General features: G+C 32.7%; 1 protein-coding gene across 1 annotated transcript; it reads right to left on the minus strand.

Annotated features, from left to right (window-relative positions):
- Positions 1-11,664: 11,664 nt before the first annotated feature.
- On the minus strand, positions 11,665-19,990 carry LOC106757981 (DNA (cytosine-5)-methyltransferase 1; the record flags this gene model as incomplete). Its single annotated transcript, XM_022779531.1, has 13 exons — positions 11,665-11,884; positions 12,876-13,162; positions 13,418-13,636; positions 13,713-13,874; positions 13,959-14,237; positions 14,330-14,527; positions 14,615-14,762; positions 14,856-14,967; positions 15,063-15,261; positions 15,729-15,893; positions 16,051-17,554; positions 17,819-19,316; positions 19,870-19,990. Coding segments are annotated over 12 exons (4,743 nt in total), but the record flags the coding sequence as incomplete, so codon positions are not given.
- Positions 19,991-20,536: the final 546 nt, after the last annotated feature.

Consider the following 20,536-nt stretch of genomic DNA (forward strand, 5'->3'; position numbering starts at 1 on the left):
TTGTAAAACTCTGACTAAAACTTTCAATCAATTACATTTTCGGTTTCTCTGTTTCTCTCTGGAATTCTCTTTTCTCTCGTTCTCATACACTTACAGGATTCTGCAAAGTAGCTTCAATTGGATTCCCGAATACTAAAATTAGCAAAAAAAATAAAAGGAAAATTTTGTTCAGATTTTTAGATTAGGGTTACCTTGCTGGGTGATGGGTGGTGAAGAGAATGAAAGTGATTGGAGAAAGGTTGGAAATTTCGTGAAATCTTCTCTGTTTGGTTGAACATGACAGAATGAATCCAGATTATAGAGAAATATGGGAAGAATCCAAATTTCATATGTTTTCTTTTTTGGTATTTGGAAGTGATGAATATAAAATAAAAATTATTATTTTAATGAAGGAACGAGACAACACCCTGTGGAAGAACATGGCCGAAGAAAACGGATTGAGCATATATTCGAGTTGGAGCACCGGTCCCCCATCAGGATCTCGCGGGTAGTGGCGGAGATGCTGAAATTGGGGATGAAGGATGTGCGGTGGTTCGTGATGGGCGACGACGACATTGTTTTCCTGATTGGAAACCTAATGAGCTTTTTGAAGAAATACGACATTGTGCCACCTACATTACATCATTTTTAATTTTTTTTAAATATTTATACACTGTAACGTCCATGTATCCATCAAACTTCACAGCTCAGCAAAGTTGTGCCACGGTGGCATTTGCACCGGTAGGTTTTTTAACGGCGTGAATGAAAAAGAATGAACTGAACATTTTTTAACAAATTATGGGATCTTATTAAATTTTTTTAAAAGGAAGGATCATTTTGAACAAAACCCATAAAAATAGGGACCAAAATAAGTATTAAACCTTAAATAATTTATTTAGTAATTTGTTTCTAAATATTTATTGAGAGAACATTTGCATATATTAAATATAAAAGTAATGTATCTTTCAAGAAAGAGATTATTTTAGTAAAATTGTTTTACTAAATAATATGTTTGTTGTTGTTCTTAATGGTATGAAGTTATTATAGGATGAAGGTAGCAGCATTACAGAAATAACATCTCATTAAATTTTCACTTAGGAAAGTCTTGTTAATTGCAAGAACTTTGATTTCCAACATATTAAAAATATATTGTTTTCCATTAAATATGGCTAGGCACTCTGTTACTCTTCATTTGTCATTTGCTTTTGTAGCAGAGCAGCTATCGTGAGTACTTGAAGCTGAAAGGAAGATTTGAATCTCTTCAGAGGACCCAGAGGTGAATTTCATGAGAAAGTATTTTGAAAAACTCTTTTCAAATTTAGTACTAAAAAACCTATAATTTGGCCTTTACTATTTTAAATTTTGTGGGTTAAGGTTTGAGAAAACTTTCTTCCATTCAGTTAGTCATCATTATTAAATTTTTCGTATTTTTCAAAAAAAGGTTTACCATTTGCATCAGTAGTGTTTTGATTAAGACCATGTTCTTGTTCCATGCCGCAGAAACCTCCTAGGTGAAGACTTGGGCCCATTAAATACCAAAGAACTTGAGCAGCTTGAGAAGCAGCTAGATTCATCTCTCAAGCAAGTGAGGTCGACAAAGGTAATAAAAATATAACCTTTTATGTTCTATACATTGCAGATAGGGTGATTTTGAATTGTATTTTTGTAAGAAGATTACAGTATGTTGAATATCTTTCCTTAGACATGAAGTATTAGGAAAAGATGTTAAAGGATTCTGAAGAAACAAATTACACAAGTGAAGATCAACTCTAGTAGAGTTTGTTTTATGTTGATCTCTAATAGAATACTACAATTGCAGGTCCTTTTTGAGCTTATCATAAGCTTTTTTTCAATAGCCATATTTTGCTTAGAATTCATTAGAGTTATCTGATGTGACAATGACCCTGCAATATTGACTTAAAAATTTGTATTCAAATGGTGACATTATGAACAATAATTGGTTTCATTCAATTCTCATGAAGTATTATGACATTATGATCAGAACATGACAAAGGAATAAATTGATTGCATATATTATGTGTTATGAAAATGAATATTAAATTTTTAGTGACTACAATATTATAGATTATGTTGTATCTTAGTTTCATCTAAAATAAAATCTGAGCAGAAGTTTATGTAATTTGATTATGCATTTGGTGTGGGAAAAGGACTGAAAGTGGAAGAGTAGTTGGAGATGTGAAAATGAGAGAATAGAGAGAATTGTTTGTTCTCTGAAATTTTCATTGGTCTGCAAAGAATAATCATTTCTAGCTTTTTCAGCCAAGCATCACACAAACTTCTTATCATGGACTTGATGCTCAAATTCAAAACCCATGGTGCCAATCAGTTGAAAGTTGATTGACTATGTTCATCATTCAATTTTTCTGTGTGTTTACTTAGTCAATCTTTAATTACTAAAATCAGAGGAACAATTTTATTTATTTATTATGGATTGATTGGCTTCACTAACTTCTTAAACTAGCTTCACTTATATGTGTTTTATTAAGTTTTTATTAAGTCTAAACAATAATACAAAAAAAAATCAAAATATGAAACTTTTTTTTTCTCAAAATAGTTTATGTTACAAACGGAAAACAATATAAATCCAAACACATTATGTTAAGAGTTTTTGTATTGTGTTTTCAATGTTTGGAAACTATTTTGCAAAATAAACTTGAAGATCTTTTTTGATAAGACAATAAGAAAATAATCTTTGTTATGTATTAGTTTGGAAATGATTCTAGAAGAGAAAATTAAAAAAAAAATCAGTTTAGTAAGTTTAATTTTAGAACGTATTTCGAAATTAAACTAAAAACATGATTATTACTTGTCTTATAATTTAAAATAAAAATAAGAATAGGAACAGTAAATAGTTATTTCGTTCTTTTAATTTATAATAATAAAAATAGCAATTTAAAAAAATTAAACATGTTTTTATTTTTGTAGAGAGAATATAATTTATTTTTATTAAAAAAATAATTGGGTAAGTTGTGCACCAACATGTTGATGTGTTGGACTAAGCAAAACCTTCAAATGTTTGTTTATGATGGAAGAAAGAACTTGATATGGTTGTGAATGAATCTTACGACTTTTATATATAGATTATAAAAAGAATTATCAAAACTTGTGAAATGTAACAATCAAGAAGTAACCCTTTAAAATAATAATAATAATAATAATAATAATAATAATAATAATAATAATAATAATAATAATAATAAGTAATAAAGTGATGAGTAGAGTGTGAATCCATAGAGACTTAATTAAGTATTAAAGTATAGCTTAAGCAAATTTAATAATGAAAGATTGTGAGTGTGAGTGGTTAGTAAAACAATGAAAATCTAACTAAACAAATGAAACAACATGACTCAAAGTGGAAAACATAGGTAAGATCTCTTAATCTTTTTCTCCTATTTACTCGCTTGAAAGGCTAGTTTTACGCACTAAGCTTATAATTACCAATTAGAACCCTAATTTCCAAGATTATCTTACTTAAGAAGCATCTACTAGGTTCAAGATTAGCACATAATTTTGTTCCTATGATCCATACCACTATGTATCTTAAGATAATTTTCAAAAGCATTAAAAATGTTGCATTTTAAACCATGCCAATGACTAATTGGAACCAAAATTCAGAGATTATTGTGAGATTTAGATAGATGAAGAAGTTGTTGAAAATATGGATTCAATTCGATTGAAGATAAAGACAATTAGTTCAACCAATCATAATTTATAGTCTAGGTTGTGTGTGGATGAAAAAGTCTAAAATTTTAGAATTTTTAATTACTTTATTTTATTTTTTAAATATTTGTATTTGTATAATTCAATTCAAATTTCTTTAAGTATAAGTAGTTTTCAACATGGAAAATTTTTTTGTATAAGTAATATTTTTTTTTATTTATTTAGCATATGTGTGATAGAGTCTTCTTGTAGTTTTCTAAATGGATAAAAAAGTAAAGTATCTACAAGAAAGAAATAAGTTGTTAATTGTATTAATTAAAAACTCCTAAGGAGTAGGTGTGATTTGATGGTAAACAGTGGTATGAAGCAATCATGTAATAATTGAAAATGTATAAATATGGTAGCTTCTATTAAATATTTATCCATCATATTCTAAAATTAATCTATAACTGTTTTGGTGGATATTTTGTGGGACCGAGACATTAATCTTTTCTGACGTGGCTTTACCGCTTTCCAATGTTTGAATTGCGTTCTCCACTTGTCTTCTTTCCACCTGGTCGCTCGATCGTCTACAATCTTGGTCGTTCGGTGATCTTCAAGCTTTGACCGTTCGGGTGCTTTCCTGGTGGAGAGGGGGAGGTACCTGCAAAAGGCACTCTGACGCCCAAATCAGGCATATATTGAAGAGCCTCAACTCTTGATTGAATATTTAGTGAAGGGTTTTCACTATTTGAGTATTTGAGAATATGAGTTGAATGTGAGTAGAATGTGAATGGGGTGTGATTGGAAGGTGATTAGCAGGTACCTGGCTTGTGGCCCTGGCTCTCTATTTATAATTTGTCTCATGGACCTTGAACCGATATAAACCTAACAGAATAAAATATAAATAGAATATAATATAAACAGACTTACCTGAAAATCTGGTTAGTTGCTAAATATCTTTAAATAGATATTATTGATTATCCTTTGATTATTTGATCTTCTGCTTATATATATCTTTAATAAGATATTTTATATCTTTAATAAGATATATCGTGACCAATCGGCCCTGATATCATACTGTACATTATGTCCCCCAAGTCCGAGTTAATCGTTCGGCTTTAGCAATGATTAACTATAGGACTTATGAGTTTGAGGAAGACTGCTTTTGTTGTACTGGGGAGTGTGCTTTTAGGCGTTGTTCATCTCTAAACCGAACGGTGAGAGAGATACCTTGGAGGCCGAATGGCCGAGATTTTGTTAAGCTGGATGGTTGAATGCCTGTGAGGCCGAATGGCCGAGATTATGTTAAGCCGGATGGCTGAATGCCTGTGAGGCCGAATGGCCGAGATTCTATTAAGTCGAATGGCTGAATGCCTATGAGGCCGAATGGTCGAATGGCTGTATGACTGTGAGGACGAATGGCCAAATGTTTGTGAGGCTGAATGGTTGTATGACTGTGGGGCCGAATGGCTGTATGACTGTGAGGTCGAATGAATGTATGACTGTGAGGCTGAATAGCCGTGTACCTAAACACCTGAGGCCAAATGGTTGAATGCTTGTGAGTGAGTGTCTCATGGGGGACTGTCTTTAATTTATAGTCCATGGGGGACTGTCTTTGATTTATAGTCTATGGGAGACTGTCTTTGATTTATAGTCCATGGGAGACTATCTTTGATTTATAGTCCATGGGGGACTGTCTTTGATTTATAGTCNATGGGGGACTGTCTTTGACTTATAGTCCATAAGAGATTGTATTTGATTTATAGTCTTGTGACCTGTAAGATATATAATATAAAAAATATGGAAGAGATCATTCAGTCCTTGGTTAGATGGCAATATCTCGTAATAGTATTTGAAATATCCTTTTTCCGCCTTTCTTCGATGAAGGACCTGCAAACTTAGTTGTTTGTGATAATAAAAATTTAATTCACTTTTTCGGTAGAGTGAGAGTGGATCCCCTCTTATATATCATGTTATATGACTATTAAATAACATATATGATAAATCTTTCCATCACAATATATTTTGAATTGCACCGCATAAATAACACATAAAAGGAGGCATCAAAATCGTCTTGAGATAATATTGCCATTGAAAATTTTTGCTAATACAACAATTATTTCAATCAAAGCAAATGTGCTTATGGTTACGTATTATATATAATGTCATATATGATAGAAGCATGGAAATTTCACATTTTTTCAGGTAACAATAATCCATCTTTCGAAAAGAAACCCTTTTTATAATATGACAAATATGATAAATTTTTTGTTATAATAATATAAGATATTTTTAATATATCATATATTATATAATGTATTACGAACTATATTATATATATTTCGGTTATATCATATAACCATTATTATATTATACATATTTTAATATTTATAAAATAGTTGTTATAATACCTATTATTAATTAGATATTTTATAAAACATTCATATTTCAAAAATATTTATCTTATTGATGATGTCTCACGTAGAGATGATGATTCATGTAGTGTAGTTTTCACTTTGATGAAAGTTTCTAGTGTTGATAGTGATGTCGAGACGGAACGCTCGTCTTGGTTTCTGTTAATCTTCTTGGTGCTTTGTTGTTCCTCCATGCTCCTTGTGGTCACCATTTGGGTTTGCCGCTCGGCCACGGTGGGCGCCAAAATGTTTTGGTGAATATTTTGTGGGACCGAGACACTGACCTGGATGACGTGGCTTTACTGCTCTCTGGCACTTGAATGCACTGGATTGCTCCCTTCTTCCGTACATTAATCGTTCGCTCTCCTTCAGTTCAGACTGTCCGGTGTTCTTCGAGCTCTGACCGAGGGGGGAGGTACCTGCAAAGGCACTCTGACGCCCAAGTTAGGCGTGTATAGTGGAAGAACTTCAATTCTTAGTATGGTGATTCTCAGTATGAGAGAGAGTTGATAGCAAAGTTGTTGTGTGATTATGAAGTGGAGAGTATGAGGAGCGTGTGTTAAGCGTACCCGGTTGATGTCCTTGGTTTTCTATTTATAGACCTCGAATTGATATAGGATTAACAAAATATAAAAAGAACAAAATATAAACATACTTACTTGGTTACTCATAAACAGCTTTATCAATATCTTTCATCAGATATTATTGGATTCTCAATATCTTTAATAAGTTACATTTTAAATTGGTGGACTATAAGCCCAATAATAAGAATTGGCCTAACATAGACATGATATTATTCATAATCGATCGGCTATTCTTTATAACCACTCGTCCCAGATATCATACCGTACACTTAGTTACTCGTAATGAAAAGGGACCAAAATTAACATGAAAATTTTGACCATATTGAATCTTAAAAAAAAAAGTAAGTGTCACTTTAAAGTGAACAAAAATTAGAACTAAAAAGATAGTATTAAGCCTAAATTAAATTAATCATTGATATAAGAAAATATAAGGTCTTACAATACTACAGTGTTACAAAACTCAACTATGATTATTAAATTTGATATAAAGTCTTCTAAAAGAAAAGTCTAATTAAAAATTAGAAATTTCAAACATAATTAAAACATTAAAAAAATATATTTAAAAGTTTGAATAATTACCTATAAAAAAGTGGTAAAATCGAATGTTTCACATAAAATTCACTATAAAACATAAACGAATATCTGAAAACAAACATAAAAATCATGAACCCGTGTAATTCATGATATGGATACAACATTCCCTTATATGAGTCACTAAAAAATAAAAATGATATTTAAAACAGTTTTAGAAAATGGCAACTGAAAAGGGAACAAAGAACACACCTGAGACCGTAGTAGTTAATGGGACAGTAGTTAATGGGACGCAGAACAAAATATGATAAAATGAAATGAAAGGAAATGAAGATCATAAAAAAAAATTGAGAACAAATTTTATATAAATATAAAGAAAAACAATAATATGGTTAAAACCTGGTTCTGCAAAATCCTATGTTGAAGCTATTTCTAGAATCCTCTTACTTTTATCGCAGATGAAGTACATTAGTGCAGAATTGACTTTTAACGTCACTCATTAAACGTCAATTATAGATGTTTGTGACGTAAATTATTGACCGGAGGCATTTTTCATAAATAAGTGGGCATATAGACGTCTGTTAGCAGGGACCCGACGTCTATAATATGATAGACGTCTCGGGGTCCCTAGTAGTTGATGTCTATAGTCTGACAAGTAGGTGAAAAGTCATTTCTTTCCGTCATGTAGACGTCAGTGCCCCTCCGAACCGATGCCAATAGTCTGACAGGTAGGTGAAAAGTTTTTTTTTCCGCCATCTAGACGTTTAACCCTGCCAACTGACGTCTATATTCAATTATAGACATCAGTGCCCCTCCCAACCGACATCTATCTGACAGGTATGCCAAAAGTTAGTTCTTTTCGCCATCTAGACGTCTAATTGTGCCACTCTGACGTCTATATTTGATTATAGACGTCGGTCCCCTATACATACGACGTCTATATATGCCTCGAATATTAATTTTTTAAATCGAATGGACGTCATATTAGTAAGGTACCCAAAGTATATTACATTATAGACATCGAGCTCCTGGGAAACTGACATCTAATTTCTTGTTAAATCAGTGATTGTGAACCAGCAGTTTCGCACACTTCATTGTCTTCCCTCACCTTTTCTCTCCGCTGCATTGAATTTTTATATGCTTTTCATCTCTTTTTAACCGTTTAAACTTGCTTTTAATCCGATAAAAGTAATTTATGATATTATGTTTCATTTGAACCGATTAAAATGAGTTTCCGTTGTGTTTTGGTGCAGTTTTTCTTGTGTCTTCGGGTAGCGTAGTGCACCTTCTCCCTTTTTCTAGTTTCCTCATGAGAAAAACTTCTGTGTTTTTGGATCTCTTATGGCATTTCAACCTGAAGTCAAACTTGGATCCTTGCCTAGTTCCATTCCCACTGCCAAAGAAAAAGAATACGATAACACCCACCGTATTTTTTTTCTTTGGCGGTCGGAATGGACCTAGGAAACCATTCAGGTTCGTCTTTGGGTTGAAATGCCATAAGAGATGCAAAAGACGCAATTTTTTCTTACGAAAAAACTAGCAAAGGAAGGAGGTGCTACTACGCTATCTAAAGACACAAGCAGAACTGCACTAAAACACAACGAACACTTCATAAACGTCAGTTAATGTCATGTTCGACGTCTATAGTGCCCTTAGACGTCGATTATTGCAATGTGTGACGTCTTTATAGTGCCCTTAGACGTCGGGTAGCCCTGTGTCTAACGTCTAAAACAACCCTTAGACGTCAGTTAGTGTCATGTTTGACGTCTTTATAGACGTCGATCCTGTCAGTAAACTAACGTCTATAACGACGTCCCACCTGCAAATAACCGACGTCCAGTTAATGTCACCCATATAGACGTCGGGTCTGGGTCGGACGTTAAAAGCCAAAAATAACAGACGTCTAAAGCACTTTCTACACTAGAAGTATTTTATTACATTTTACTGTTTGTGAATACTTGTAATCGGTAAAGTTGACGATAGTTTTAAAATAAATGATTGATTATAACTGTTAAAGTGTGGAGTTGATTATGATTTTGAAGAAGATGACAAAGTTGATGATAGTTATGAAATAGATAGATGATTATGAATCATAATTACTAAAGTGAGAACTTGATGATGGATGTGAAGTACATAGCTAATTATGAATGGTAACAACTAAATTACATCTCTATGAAAGTTGTTTTGAGTGGTTGAGAGTTTATGACTGAAAAGTATGTAGGGTTTTTATAATATCTAACTAGAATAATTTAGGGTTGTTAAGTATTATTGGCTCACTAGAGTGTCTTTAGAGTTGTTAAGTATTACTATGTCCTAAAGTGTCTTTAAAATTTCATAATATATCATAAACATTAGTAAGAATTTTTAAGTAATATGATAGAGTGTATTTAAACCTTTTTTAGTGTATACTTCTATGTTTAAGTTATCTCTAGGATAAGTTTCTCATTATGTAAAAGTGTATTTATAAATACATGTTTATCATTATCTATGTCTCCTTAAATGTGTTTCATTTCAGTGTTTCTCATCCTCTCAATTTAAGGAATCATAAATTGAGTCTTATTTTTGAAAATGATTAGGATTTTGAGTGTGCTTGAATACTTTTTTCTTAATATTAAATATATTTAGGAATTTAAGTGCTAACAAGAATATTTGTAATGCACTCTAGTTTTTAATTTAAAATGTACAACAATTATTAAAAATAAAGTATAGAATACATTCAAAAAGTCATTAAAATTAAATAACAATGAAGTTCGAACTTTTAATCTTTTAAGATATTTTTATCGTAATTACTTTTATTTATAATCACTTACATTTAAATTTTTTCATAAATTTTTATTTTGTCTTTAATTTATAATTATTTTAAATATCTACAAGACTTTGAAGTAGAGAGTGAAGTTGACTATAGTCATTAATAGTAACTACTAAAGTGAGAAATTTATGATGATTTTGAAGTAGATAGCTCGTTATGATTCGTAACTATTAAAGTACATCTTTATTTATGAAAGTTGTTTTGAGTTACTAATTTTTGCTACGGAAAAGTATGCAGAATTTTTATTGATTTTTTCATATATTTTCATTTTTTCTTTAATTTATAATTATTTTAAATATATAAACACTGAAAACTTAGCAATAAAAAACTTCTATGGATTCTAAAAGAGGGAAAATATATTCTTTATCTTAAAAAAAAATTGAAAATTAATCATTATAAATTTCGAAACATAAATGATTAACAAAAAATTTCTTTAGAATTTTGAAAGAGTGAAAAACATTTTTTATTTTAAAAATATAAAAAAATTAGTTATTATAAATTTTTAAATTAACCATTACAAACTTTTAATCTCTTAAGATATTTTTATCATAATTACTTTTATTTATAATACTTTTCTTTTAACTTTTTTTCATAAGTTTTCATTTTTTTCCTTAATTTACAATTGTCTTAAACTTATATAACACGGAAAAATTTAATTATAAAATGATAAAAAATTAGTCATTATATATTCATTATTCCTAAAGTGTGAAATTGATGATGATTCTGAAGAAGACAACAAAGTTGTCTATAGTCATGAAATAGATGTTTGATTATGAATCATAATTACTAATGTTAGAAGTTAACGATGGTTCTGAAAGAAACTGTCGAGTATGAATCTTAACTACTAAATTATATAGGTAAGATCTGGAAAAAATAAGGATCTTAAAAATAAAGTAATATTGGAACTTTGATATTTTTATTTGAAAATTAGTATTATTTTATGTACACTTCTATTACAAGATAATTGTTAGCTTCTTTTTACTTAGCTGCACTAACATTTGATCAACCACTACTGCACTAAAATTGAAAACTTAAATATTTATTTATTCACACCAAAATTTAGTTCAAATCAAGCTGAAATTTATTGTTCAAAAGAACCAAAAATCCATAAGACTAAAATTCTACTAAAAATTCATCTAAAAGTTAGAAATTAACTTGTTTTTGGAATGTTAGAAATTTATTCTATAAAAACCAAATATGTGCTAAAACTAAGAAATAACAACAATCTAAAACCCAAGGACGCAATCTTAACTTATAAAAGCTCTACAAAATCAGAACTCATCAAATATAAAATTCATTTTAAAATAAAGTTACGGCCATTTTATATTTTTCAAGGTTTTGTCAAATAGTTGCAACATTAACTATTCCAAACAAATTCAAAAATATAATTCGTCTCAATTGACAGGTATATATTGGGATGTAATTTTCAGCCATTCTTTTTTCATTAACAGCCAAAACATCAACTAATAAACAAAATCCAAGTTGCCAGGAAATAATCTCTTCATAGCATTATTCATTAAACAAGGACTAATTGTTTCTGAAAACCCCCCAATGATTTGCAAATATCTTGCCAAATGTATTAACAGGCACCATCTTAAAAGAATGTAAGTGTAACACTACATTTAAGATACTACTTGTAATTAATTAATTTAAGACTAAAATGACTCTTGATACTATCATGAAATAATAAAAAATCAGAAACCTTATTTCATTGTTGTGAACTACATTAAAATAATGCAAAAATGATAAATAATCCAATTACAAATTATAATAATATTTGAAAATTTCAAAATTGAACTATATTATTGCCTCAAAAATATTTTAAAAATCTTCTCTATGATTTTCTCAGGCGTGTCTTCGCTTTTAACAATACCAGCATCATATGTAACATCATCATCTGCTTCCTATAACAACACATATTATATGATCATTACACAAACATAAACAAATCAGAATAAACTGACCCGAAAACAAGACAAGATAATAAGCAATAACTCACCCACACTACTCACTCATTCTTTCCAATCCATGAAATCACATCACATTCATAAAACACAATAATGCATACCCACCAAATGATACTAAACAACATCACAAGAAATCACATCACCACAACAAATATCGCTTAAGCTCAAAGCTTTACAGTCAAGATCGTTTTCCCATGTTTTCATAAGCCTTACCAGTATCAACTCTGATTAAGCTCAAAACAAAACAACCTCCTTTTATCTCGGCTTACCAAAGCCTTGGATGAAAAAGAACAAAATCTAAATTTACAAATTACATAGAGCAACCAATTCCTCGTGGCAGCACTCTCAAACAACTTAGCAGGTATCAAAATCGCATAGAAACAGACCAATCACTCATACAGACAATTAAACAACACGGTACTGACCTTCAAATCATGAAACAACACGACAAAGTTCCCTGATATCGTAATACTCCCGCATACAATTGATTTACGTGATAACAGATAAATTGATATACCCATGCCAAAACTCCTGACAGCATAGTACCATCACAGGAAAAATAAAGATCCTCAATCATGCACCGCAACCCATCATCAATAGCAGATTTATTGTGCGAGAGATGCACTAGCACCCAATACAGATTCTGGAAAACGGAAATCCAATCATGACAAACCACGACATCCACCCCATATACGATCCAACGTGAACAGTTGAAACACAATAAATCACCACGTACAGGCCCAAATTATTATCTAGAATAGAGAACAGTACCATGACGGTCACAAGAAAACGTCCAAACAGAATTATAGCATGGCATTCAACCAAAACAACGTGCCCTTTAATGATAAAAACAGCAGATAATCATGCAAATAAAAATAAAAGTATGCATGCAACATCACACAACATCAAAAAGGATAACTCGCCTTACCTGGAATAATAATGCTCTTCTACTGCACCCGAGCTCTCACATACCTTTAATTCCGTAGTAATCATCCTTTATTATTTTAAAAACCAACTCCATCATTACAACCTTTTCCAGATACTTATTTTTCTTTGGTCTTATAATAACACCATCTTCTACATTGAACTCTTACTGTTCACTGCTTCCTTCAGCATTCGCCCTAATGCAAATGCCAGAGGAGGAGGCACAGCATTACCAATCTGTCTGTGCTTGTGAATGATATTGCCAGAAAATTTATAGCTATCTGGAAAGCCCTGCATTCATTATAGATGAAAATATTCTTAGCTATAAAGATTATACCAAATTAGGAGATGCCTACCTGTTGCTAAGGCAAAGATAATAAGAACTATACTTTTGTAATTAGGTATTAAGGATTATTATGCTCACTAGTTAATTTCTAGACATTTCTATTAAAACTTAACGAAAATTATCCGTAACAATTCAAAACTAACACAAATTTGAATTTGTTAGGATCCCATTTCTTATCAAAACTAGACTTGTGAACTTACTTGAGATCGAGCACACTCACGAACAGTAACAATCCTATCTTGGTCAGGGTGGAAGCACATTCCAACCTTCCCCATTGGCTGAGGGTCTGTAATGGAAGTTGGGAAATTCCCTTGCCAATCCAACCTACCAAATAGTCCCTTCCATTGATTGTGTCGCTTAGCCGTGTTGGGCAAGCACCATGGTATCAAATCAACAACTTGTCCATTAGACAATGTTACCTTCATTTCATTAGGTTTCACAAATTAGAAAGTTCACAAATTGTTATGGTAAAAGTTCACAAGAATTTAGCTCAACCTTTTCCTCTGGAAGATCACGCCAATCAGCACCTGGCATCTTGGGAATTTTCTGGCATCGAATCAAGTTCAATTCGTTCATCTCCTTGGAAATATGATCAGTCAAGACAACCATTTCACAACGAATCTTCTTTTGAAACCATGATACAGGATCGTTTTGATACTGCACAACATAAAACACAGGCAAACAGTGAATGAAAATTTAAGAGTGGAGGAATATGTGACATATCTTTCCTATTTTACATACCTCCATGTTTCCTTTTGAGGCTCCATTGCCCACAGCTGGGAGATCACCAATGGTATCTTTAACAGTTATTGCACGTAAAGGAGCACCATTTGCAGTACTAGGGACAGCAGCATAATGAACATTTTCAGATAATGTGATCTTCAACTCGGGTGCTGAAAATACATGCATTGGTTCCGGCCACTCTGGAAGAACATCATCAGGACAGGCTGCCCATATGAATGCCCTTTTTCTTGATTGGGAAACCCCGAATGCTCCAGCCTCAAGGATACCAAACCTCACCTTTTGGACAAATAAATCAAACATTCATCAGTTCCTTCAAGTTCTATTCATCAACGGGGAGCAATTAAGGAAGAAAGTTGCAATAATTTTACCTGATAACCCATCTCAAGAAGTGAAGCCAAGGTTAAACGGAATGTTTGTCCTTTATTGAAAGACACAAAGTTCCTCACATTCTCCAACAAGAAATACCTAGGCCGGAAATAATCAGCAAATGATAAGAATGCCAATATCATCTCACACTGGACTTTACTCCAACTGCTCTGGCTAAACCTATTCATCCCAGAGAAACCCTGAAGAAAAAACAACACATTACTGAACAATTACCCAATAATATATTCATCGGTGAAATAAATGAAAAAGCCACCAGCTAGGGAGACCTGGCATGGCGGACCCCCATTAATGAAATCAACTTGTCCAGGCATTGGTAAACTACTCTTTTCTTTCTCATCAAGCTTTGCAGCCAATTCTGCAGCCTCAGTCGTTGAGATACAATCATCTACGTCCCCACACTTCTCCATTACAGCCCTACATAACAAAAAATCAACCAAGTCACTTAAACAGGTTCCACACCATTCAACATTTAGGCATGGAATCAGTTATCTAAAGTGGATTATTTACCTAAGAATAACATTGCAATTGTTAATGAACACCAATGCCTCAGGATGATTAGCTTTAAATGCATCACCAGCAGGTTCTTCATACTCGATAGCCCATTTAATTGATGAAACACCTGAACCATTTTAGCAATAACATACACGTTATAATATGCATTGGTAGCAGATAAAATACGGTTTCCTTCTTGCTAAAATAACGTATTTTAATTACCTGACTGTGCCAACCCCTCTGATAAACCACCACAACCTGCAAAAATATCTAAGGTTGCTAAACGTTTTTCATTTAATTTTTTTCCTTCTATAGAGGAGTCTGATTCGTCATATCCCTCTTTACATTTTCCTTTTCTTTTTCTGGCTACAGCATCAGATGTTTGTCCAATTGAATATTTTACTTTAATATGAGCTGGCAACTGTCAAGTAATTGAAAAAAAACATAACAGTTAATTATCGAAAATCATAACTTGTACTTTCACAGCTGCACCCGATTGTGAAATGGATGTCAAGAAGAATACAATGATAATCATAGTTTTTCATCTTAAGCTAAACTAAAAAACTTTAGTTCAATTACAATATATAACGACAGATAGGAAATTTATATAAAGCATTTACAACGACTTAAAACTTTTGGATTGAATTTTAATCTACTAACAAGGTATTGTTTTATAATATCAATGAACAGTGTAATTATGACAGCATAAGTTAGAGTTGATCTATTAAAAACCTTAACTGCTACACTTACACTTTTTTGTTTACTAATAATGTAAAAATACTTAACATGTTTAGCGTGACAATAATCCACAAAGCAATTATTGCTATACTATCCACTGGATTAACAAGAATATTGCATGTTTGTATAATAGGTCCAAATACACAATACCTTTTTCAGTGACCCAGTGGCACGATCATACATTAGCTCGCAGAAAAATACATTTTGGAACATTCCGGGGGCACTTTGTTCAGGAATATCACTCTTCTTTCTGACTTCACATTTCCCTTTCATGGATTCTACTGAAATTATATGGGTTTCATCACTGTAATACACCTAAAATATAAATATGAAATTCAAGTCATCTTAAAAACATACAGAATTATGCACTAATAGCAACTCACTTATCACGGCCAGATCAAGCATGGATGACTTAGGAAAAATAATATTATAAAATCCACATAACAATGCTATCTAAGACTTGCAGCTATACCTCTTGTATCTCAGAGCAGTATGCCTTCTCATTTGATACATCCTCTGGTCGAAAGAACCTCCTGATTTTGACTTGTGTAGATTTTATGTCTGGTTGTTTTGTTTCCACTATAACAACAATCTCTAGCACTTGGCACACAACATAAGCTTTCAACCCAACATTCCTTCCACTCTTATGAGTTCCTTGCTCAATCTTTTCCTCAAATTCAAATGGACTTACATAAACATAATCATTAAGGGAATACTCAGTTCCTCTAAATAGGAAACTAGACTTGGAGGAATTTACATTGAAAATATCCTTCGCCTTTTCAACGTCATGTATTTTGCAAGATGAGCAAATACCTAAACCTTGACCCAAAGTATCAAATGGAAGGCTAAAGAAAGCACCCCTTTCAGGCCAATACAGGCTTCTACAATAATATTCAGTAGACAGTCCTTTCTTCTTCCTTTCTTCGGCTCTAGCCCTGTCAACTCTATCAGCAATGATATTATCCTTTCGATGCTGATGCCCCCAAGGCCTTTTTTGAATATTTACAACAATTGTCTGCATAACATCCTGCAGTCCCAAATCCCTACACTCATTAGTCAAAAACACCTCTCTCTCGTTAGCAGCATTGCCAATAACAGTATGACAACCATGCTGCATCATCCTACCATGAAACATTTTTCTTCCATTATTTGACTCAAACATATATTCAACGTAATACATGTCTGGAAATTCATCTGTTTCATCAACTTCCACTAACACGGATTTTCCCGCAAAAATAACTTCCCCATTAATGATTACCTGCTTATAAACAGGATATCCAGAACGAGTCTTCCCTTCAGGTTTTCCTTCCCATCTTATTTCAGCATTAACCAAAAATGTTTTGGTTTGCTTTGAAACCGAATGTTTCTTTGTGGTTTGCTCCAAAAGTGTTAGCTCTTCTTCATTGTCCTCATCTTCATTTTCTTCATGTTCCTCCACTTCATCCTCTTCCTTTAACTCACAGACAGACCCCTCTTTTGAATCCTGTGGCAAGTGATTTGAATAATAGTCTCCCCATAATTTATTGATTAGCTGTGTCGTTGTTGCTTGCATAGCCTTCCTCTTGGACACAATAGGACCCATTTCTGTCCTAGGATTTAGATTTCGTTCAGTCCTCAGCAAAACTTTCTTCTTCTTCACTAACAATTTGGTATGATGTCGCTCTTCCATTTTGTTCTTAAGGCCAGTCACAAATGGAGACTTTCTGATATTATCATCAGGAAATTCTGCAAAGAGTTGCAGAATAATCTGTCCATGGACAACAACATATCTCTCAACAGCCAATGGATCAGAAGAAATGTAAGAACGGTCTTTCTGATTAAACTCGGATACTTTCTTGATGACATGTTCAAAGGAAAGTCGTGATACTCGGCTCTGTTCCTTCAGCAAGGTGATAATGGCTATAGCAAGCCTTGCAGTTTTCAACACTGTGTCATACCAAGGAGCATACTGCTTTGCTGGTTTGCCGAGTCTGTACCTGAAAGGAATGTAGTATGAATTGTCATTTTACATACTAAATTTATTTAGAACAAAATTATTCTAAGATGAATTCAGCATACAATATTCACAGATGTTTTGTTCATAATATATGACAAGTTCATCCAAAAAGTTTTTTTTGTGACAATTTGGTTATAATAGACTGGATTGACAGTTTGGTACCCAGGTAATCATATGGAATTTCTAATAGTACTTCATTTGAAACATAAACAACAACATTAATTTTAGACAAGAGGCACCATACCAGGCCATATCTGTTCGGATGGATATGAAAATCATAGATGATCCAAATTCTATCATCCATTCCTTTATGGCACTCAGATAAATTGGTATTCCATCATAAGCTTGTGCTTCAGAACTAGTGGAAGAATATTGGCCAACCTCAGTTTCAAGATGGAACCCACCTCCATCATCTACAGTCATTACACCTGAACCAAAAATTGCTACATCAACATTCGAACAAGGTTTCATAGGAAGAAGCTCCAGGGAAACCAATCTTGCATCTGAGTTGTATAAAGACCAATTATGAACCATGCTTCGAGGAAGATCTTGAGTATCATACTCATCATAGTCATTATCAAAAACTATAAACTCATCTGTTTCTTGAAGGGAAGTTTTGTAAAAGGCAGGGAGAGGATAATCATTGGCAATTTCATCTTCATTAATTTTGATGTAGAACTTGTTACATACAGAGGCTGATCTGTAGTTTTTCTTCTTCTTCAAAGATTTCCAATACTCTTCTTCCTGCAACAGTCGTGCTAACTTTGCATCTTCATCTTCGCCATTTGCAGAATCTACAGAATCTATCTGATTCTTGCTTTCACCATCTTCAGTTCCTGAGACAATTCTCAAACTCCCATTTGAGGGCATTAATTGTGTATATGCATGGTTTGCCTGCTTCTTAGTCTCATCCCTAAGAGCAATAAGAACATCTATTTCTGCAAACATCCTGTCATTTGTCTTAGATTTCAAATCCAAACCAATGAGTTGCTTATAAATGAACTCACCCTGAGAAATAACAAAATCCTTTATAGATGCAGTTCCAGAAAAGCATTTGCTACCACTCATAGACCGTGCCACACCAGCAAGTAGCTCATCAAGACTTATATTAAGGTCCCCCGAGGACTTTGTAAGTTTTTTATATACCTCTATACATGCACGAGCCTTTTCAAAGAAATGATCATAAAACCTTTTGTAACTAGCAGCAGGTTTCTGACAGTCATAATCAGCAACATCAGTAGAAATCCATATAACTGGAGAACCATCTTCATAGCCAGATATATCCCAAGATTCAATTCGACCAAATCCTTCACACCTTACACCTTTGTCTTTTTTCTTGCCTGTGCTTGCTTCAAGCGGTAATATAACTCCAGTGATATATAAATCAATCACTTCAAGCATCTCCAGTGGTTGTCCTTTACCATTTTCATCATGAAGGATAAACTTTGTAATTCGCCTACTTGTGCGACCATCATCCTGTCCAGCAGTCAGACGGACAGCTACAATTTCTTCATCTACAGTCTCATTTCTCTCTGTTTCAATGAGACAACACTTATCAGATATCAAAAAGGATTTCTCTTTCAAATCTTCACATGCTGCAGCACGTTTTGACATTTTGCGTGAAGCTGAAGGCTGATCATTGCTGACTGCCAAACTTCGTTTCTTGTGCTTGTTTTCAGCCGTAACATACCCTTCTCTTCTGGATAGAGCAAATTCCTGTTTACTCTTGGCGTTCACCACACCTATTTCAAACGCCAAAAAACATAATCATAAATTTACTGAGAAAATAAGGTAAGAAGAATAAAGGCAACAACAAAGGACAATTGAAACAAGTCTTATACATAAATAACCAATAAGTGTCTTAAAATAATCACTGCATAATAGGCGGAACATGGTTAAAGAAACAATAAAATTATGTAAAATGAAATCTACCCAAAGCCAGAATCATGGCAAAATCGAATGTTTCACATGAAATTCATTAGAAAACATAAACGAACATCTGAGAACAAACATAAAAATCATGAACCCGTGTAATTCATGATATGGGATACAACATTACCCTTCTAGGAGTCACAGAAAAAATAAAAATGATATTTAAAACAGTTTCAGAAAATGGTAACTGAAAAGGTACATGCAGTGGAAGCAGAGAACACCTGAGACAGTAGTACTTAATCGGAAGCAGAACAGAATATGGTAAAATGAAATGAAACAAAATGAAGTTCTATGAGAAACAAAAAACAAACATTCAGAATAAATTTATATATATATAAAGGAAAACAATAATATTGTTAAGACCTGGTTCTGCAGAATCTTGAAGAGGAGTCGAAGCTTTTTCTTGAATCCTCTTGCTCCTCCGCAGATGACCTATTTGACTACATTTCGACGTGTCTGTGACTGCTTGTTCACTGGAAGGGATTTAAGGTGTCTTTTCGAATTATTGTCTTCGGAAAGATGGGTTTTTTTGGAGCCCATGAACTGTCAATAAAAAAAATAGAAAAAAAAAGTACAAAAATATTTAAGAAATTTAAAAGAAATTGGTAGATTCTTATACAACCTAATTTTTTTATCAATATTGAAGGGTTTCTACTTTAGGAAAAAAAAAGTTACAAAATATCTAAGAAATTTAAAAGAAGTTGATAGTATCCCTACAAAAATGATTTTATTTTGTTTCAACCTAATTTTTTTATCAATAAAAGAAGGTTTCTTCTTTACCTCTGTGTAAAGTTCACAATAATTCTGAAATAAACGGCAAAGTTAACAATGGTTCTGAAATAAACGGCAAAGTTGACGATTTCAACCTAATTTTTTTATCAATAAAAGAAGGTTTCTTCTTTACCTCTGTGTAAAGTTCACAATGATTCTGAAATAAACGGCAAAGTTAACAATGGTTCTGAAATAAACGGCAAAGTTGACGATAGTTCTGAAATAGACGGTTGATATGAATAGTAACAGCTAAAGTGTG

The sequence above is a fragment of the Vigna radiata genome, chromosome 1 (genome assembly GCF_000741045.1).
Source record: "Vigna radiata var. radiata cultivar VC1973A chromosome 1, Vradiata_ver6, whole genome shotgun sequence".
In the NCBI taxonomy this organism is placed as follows: Eukaryota; Viridiplantae; Streptophyta; class Magnoliopsida; order Fabales; family Fabaceae; genus Vigna; species Vigna radiata.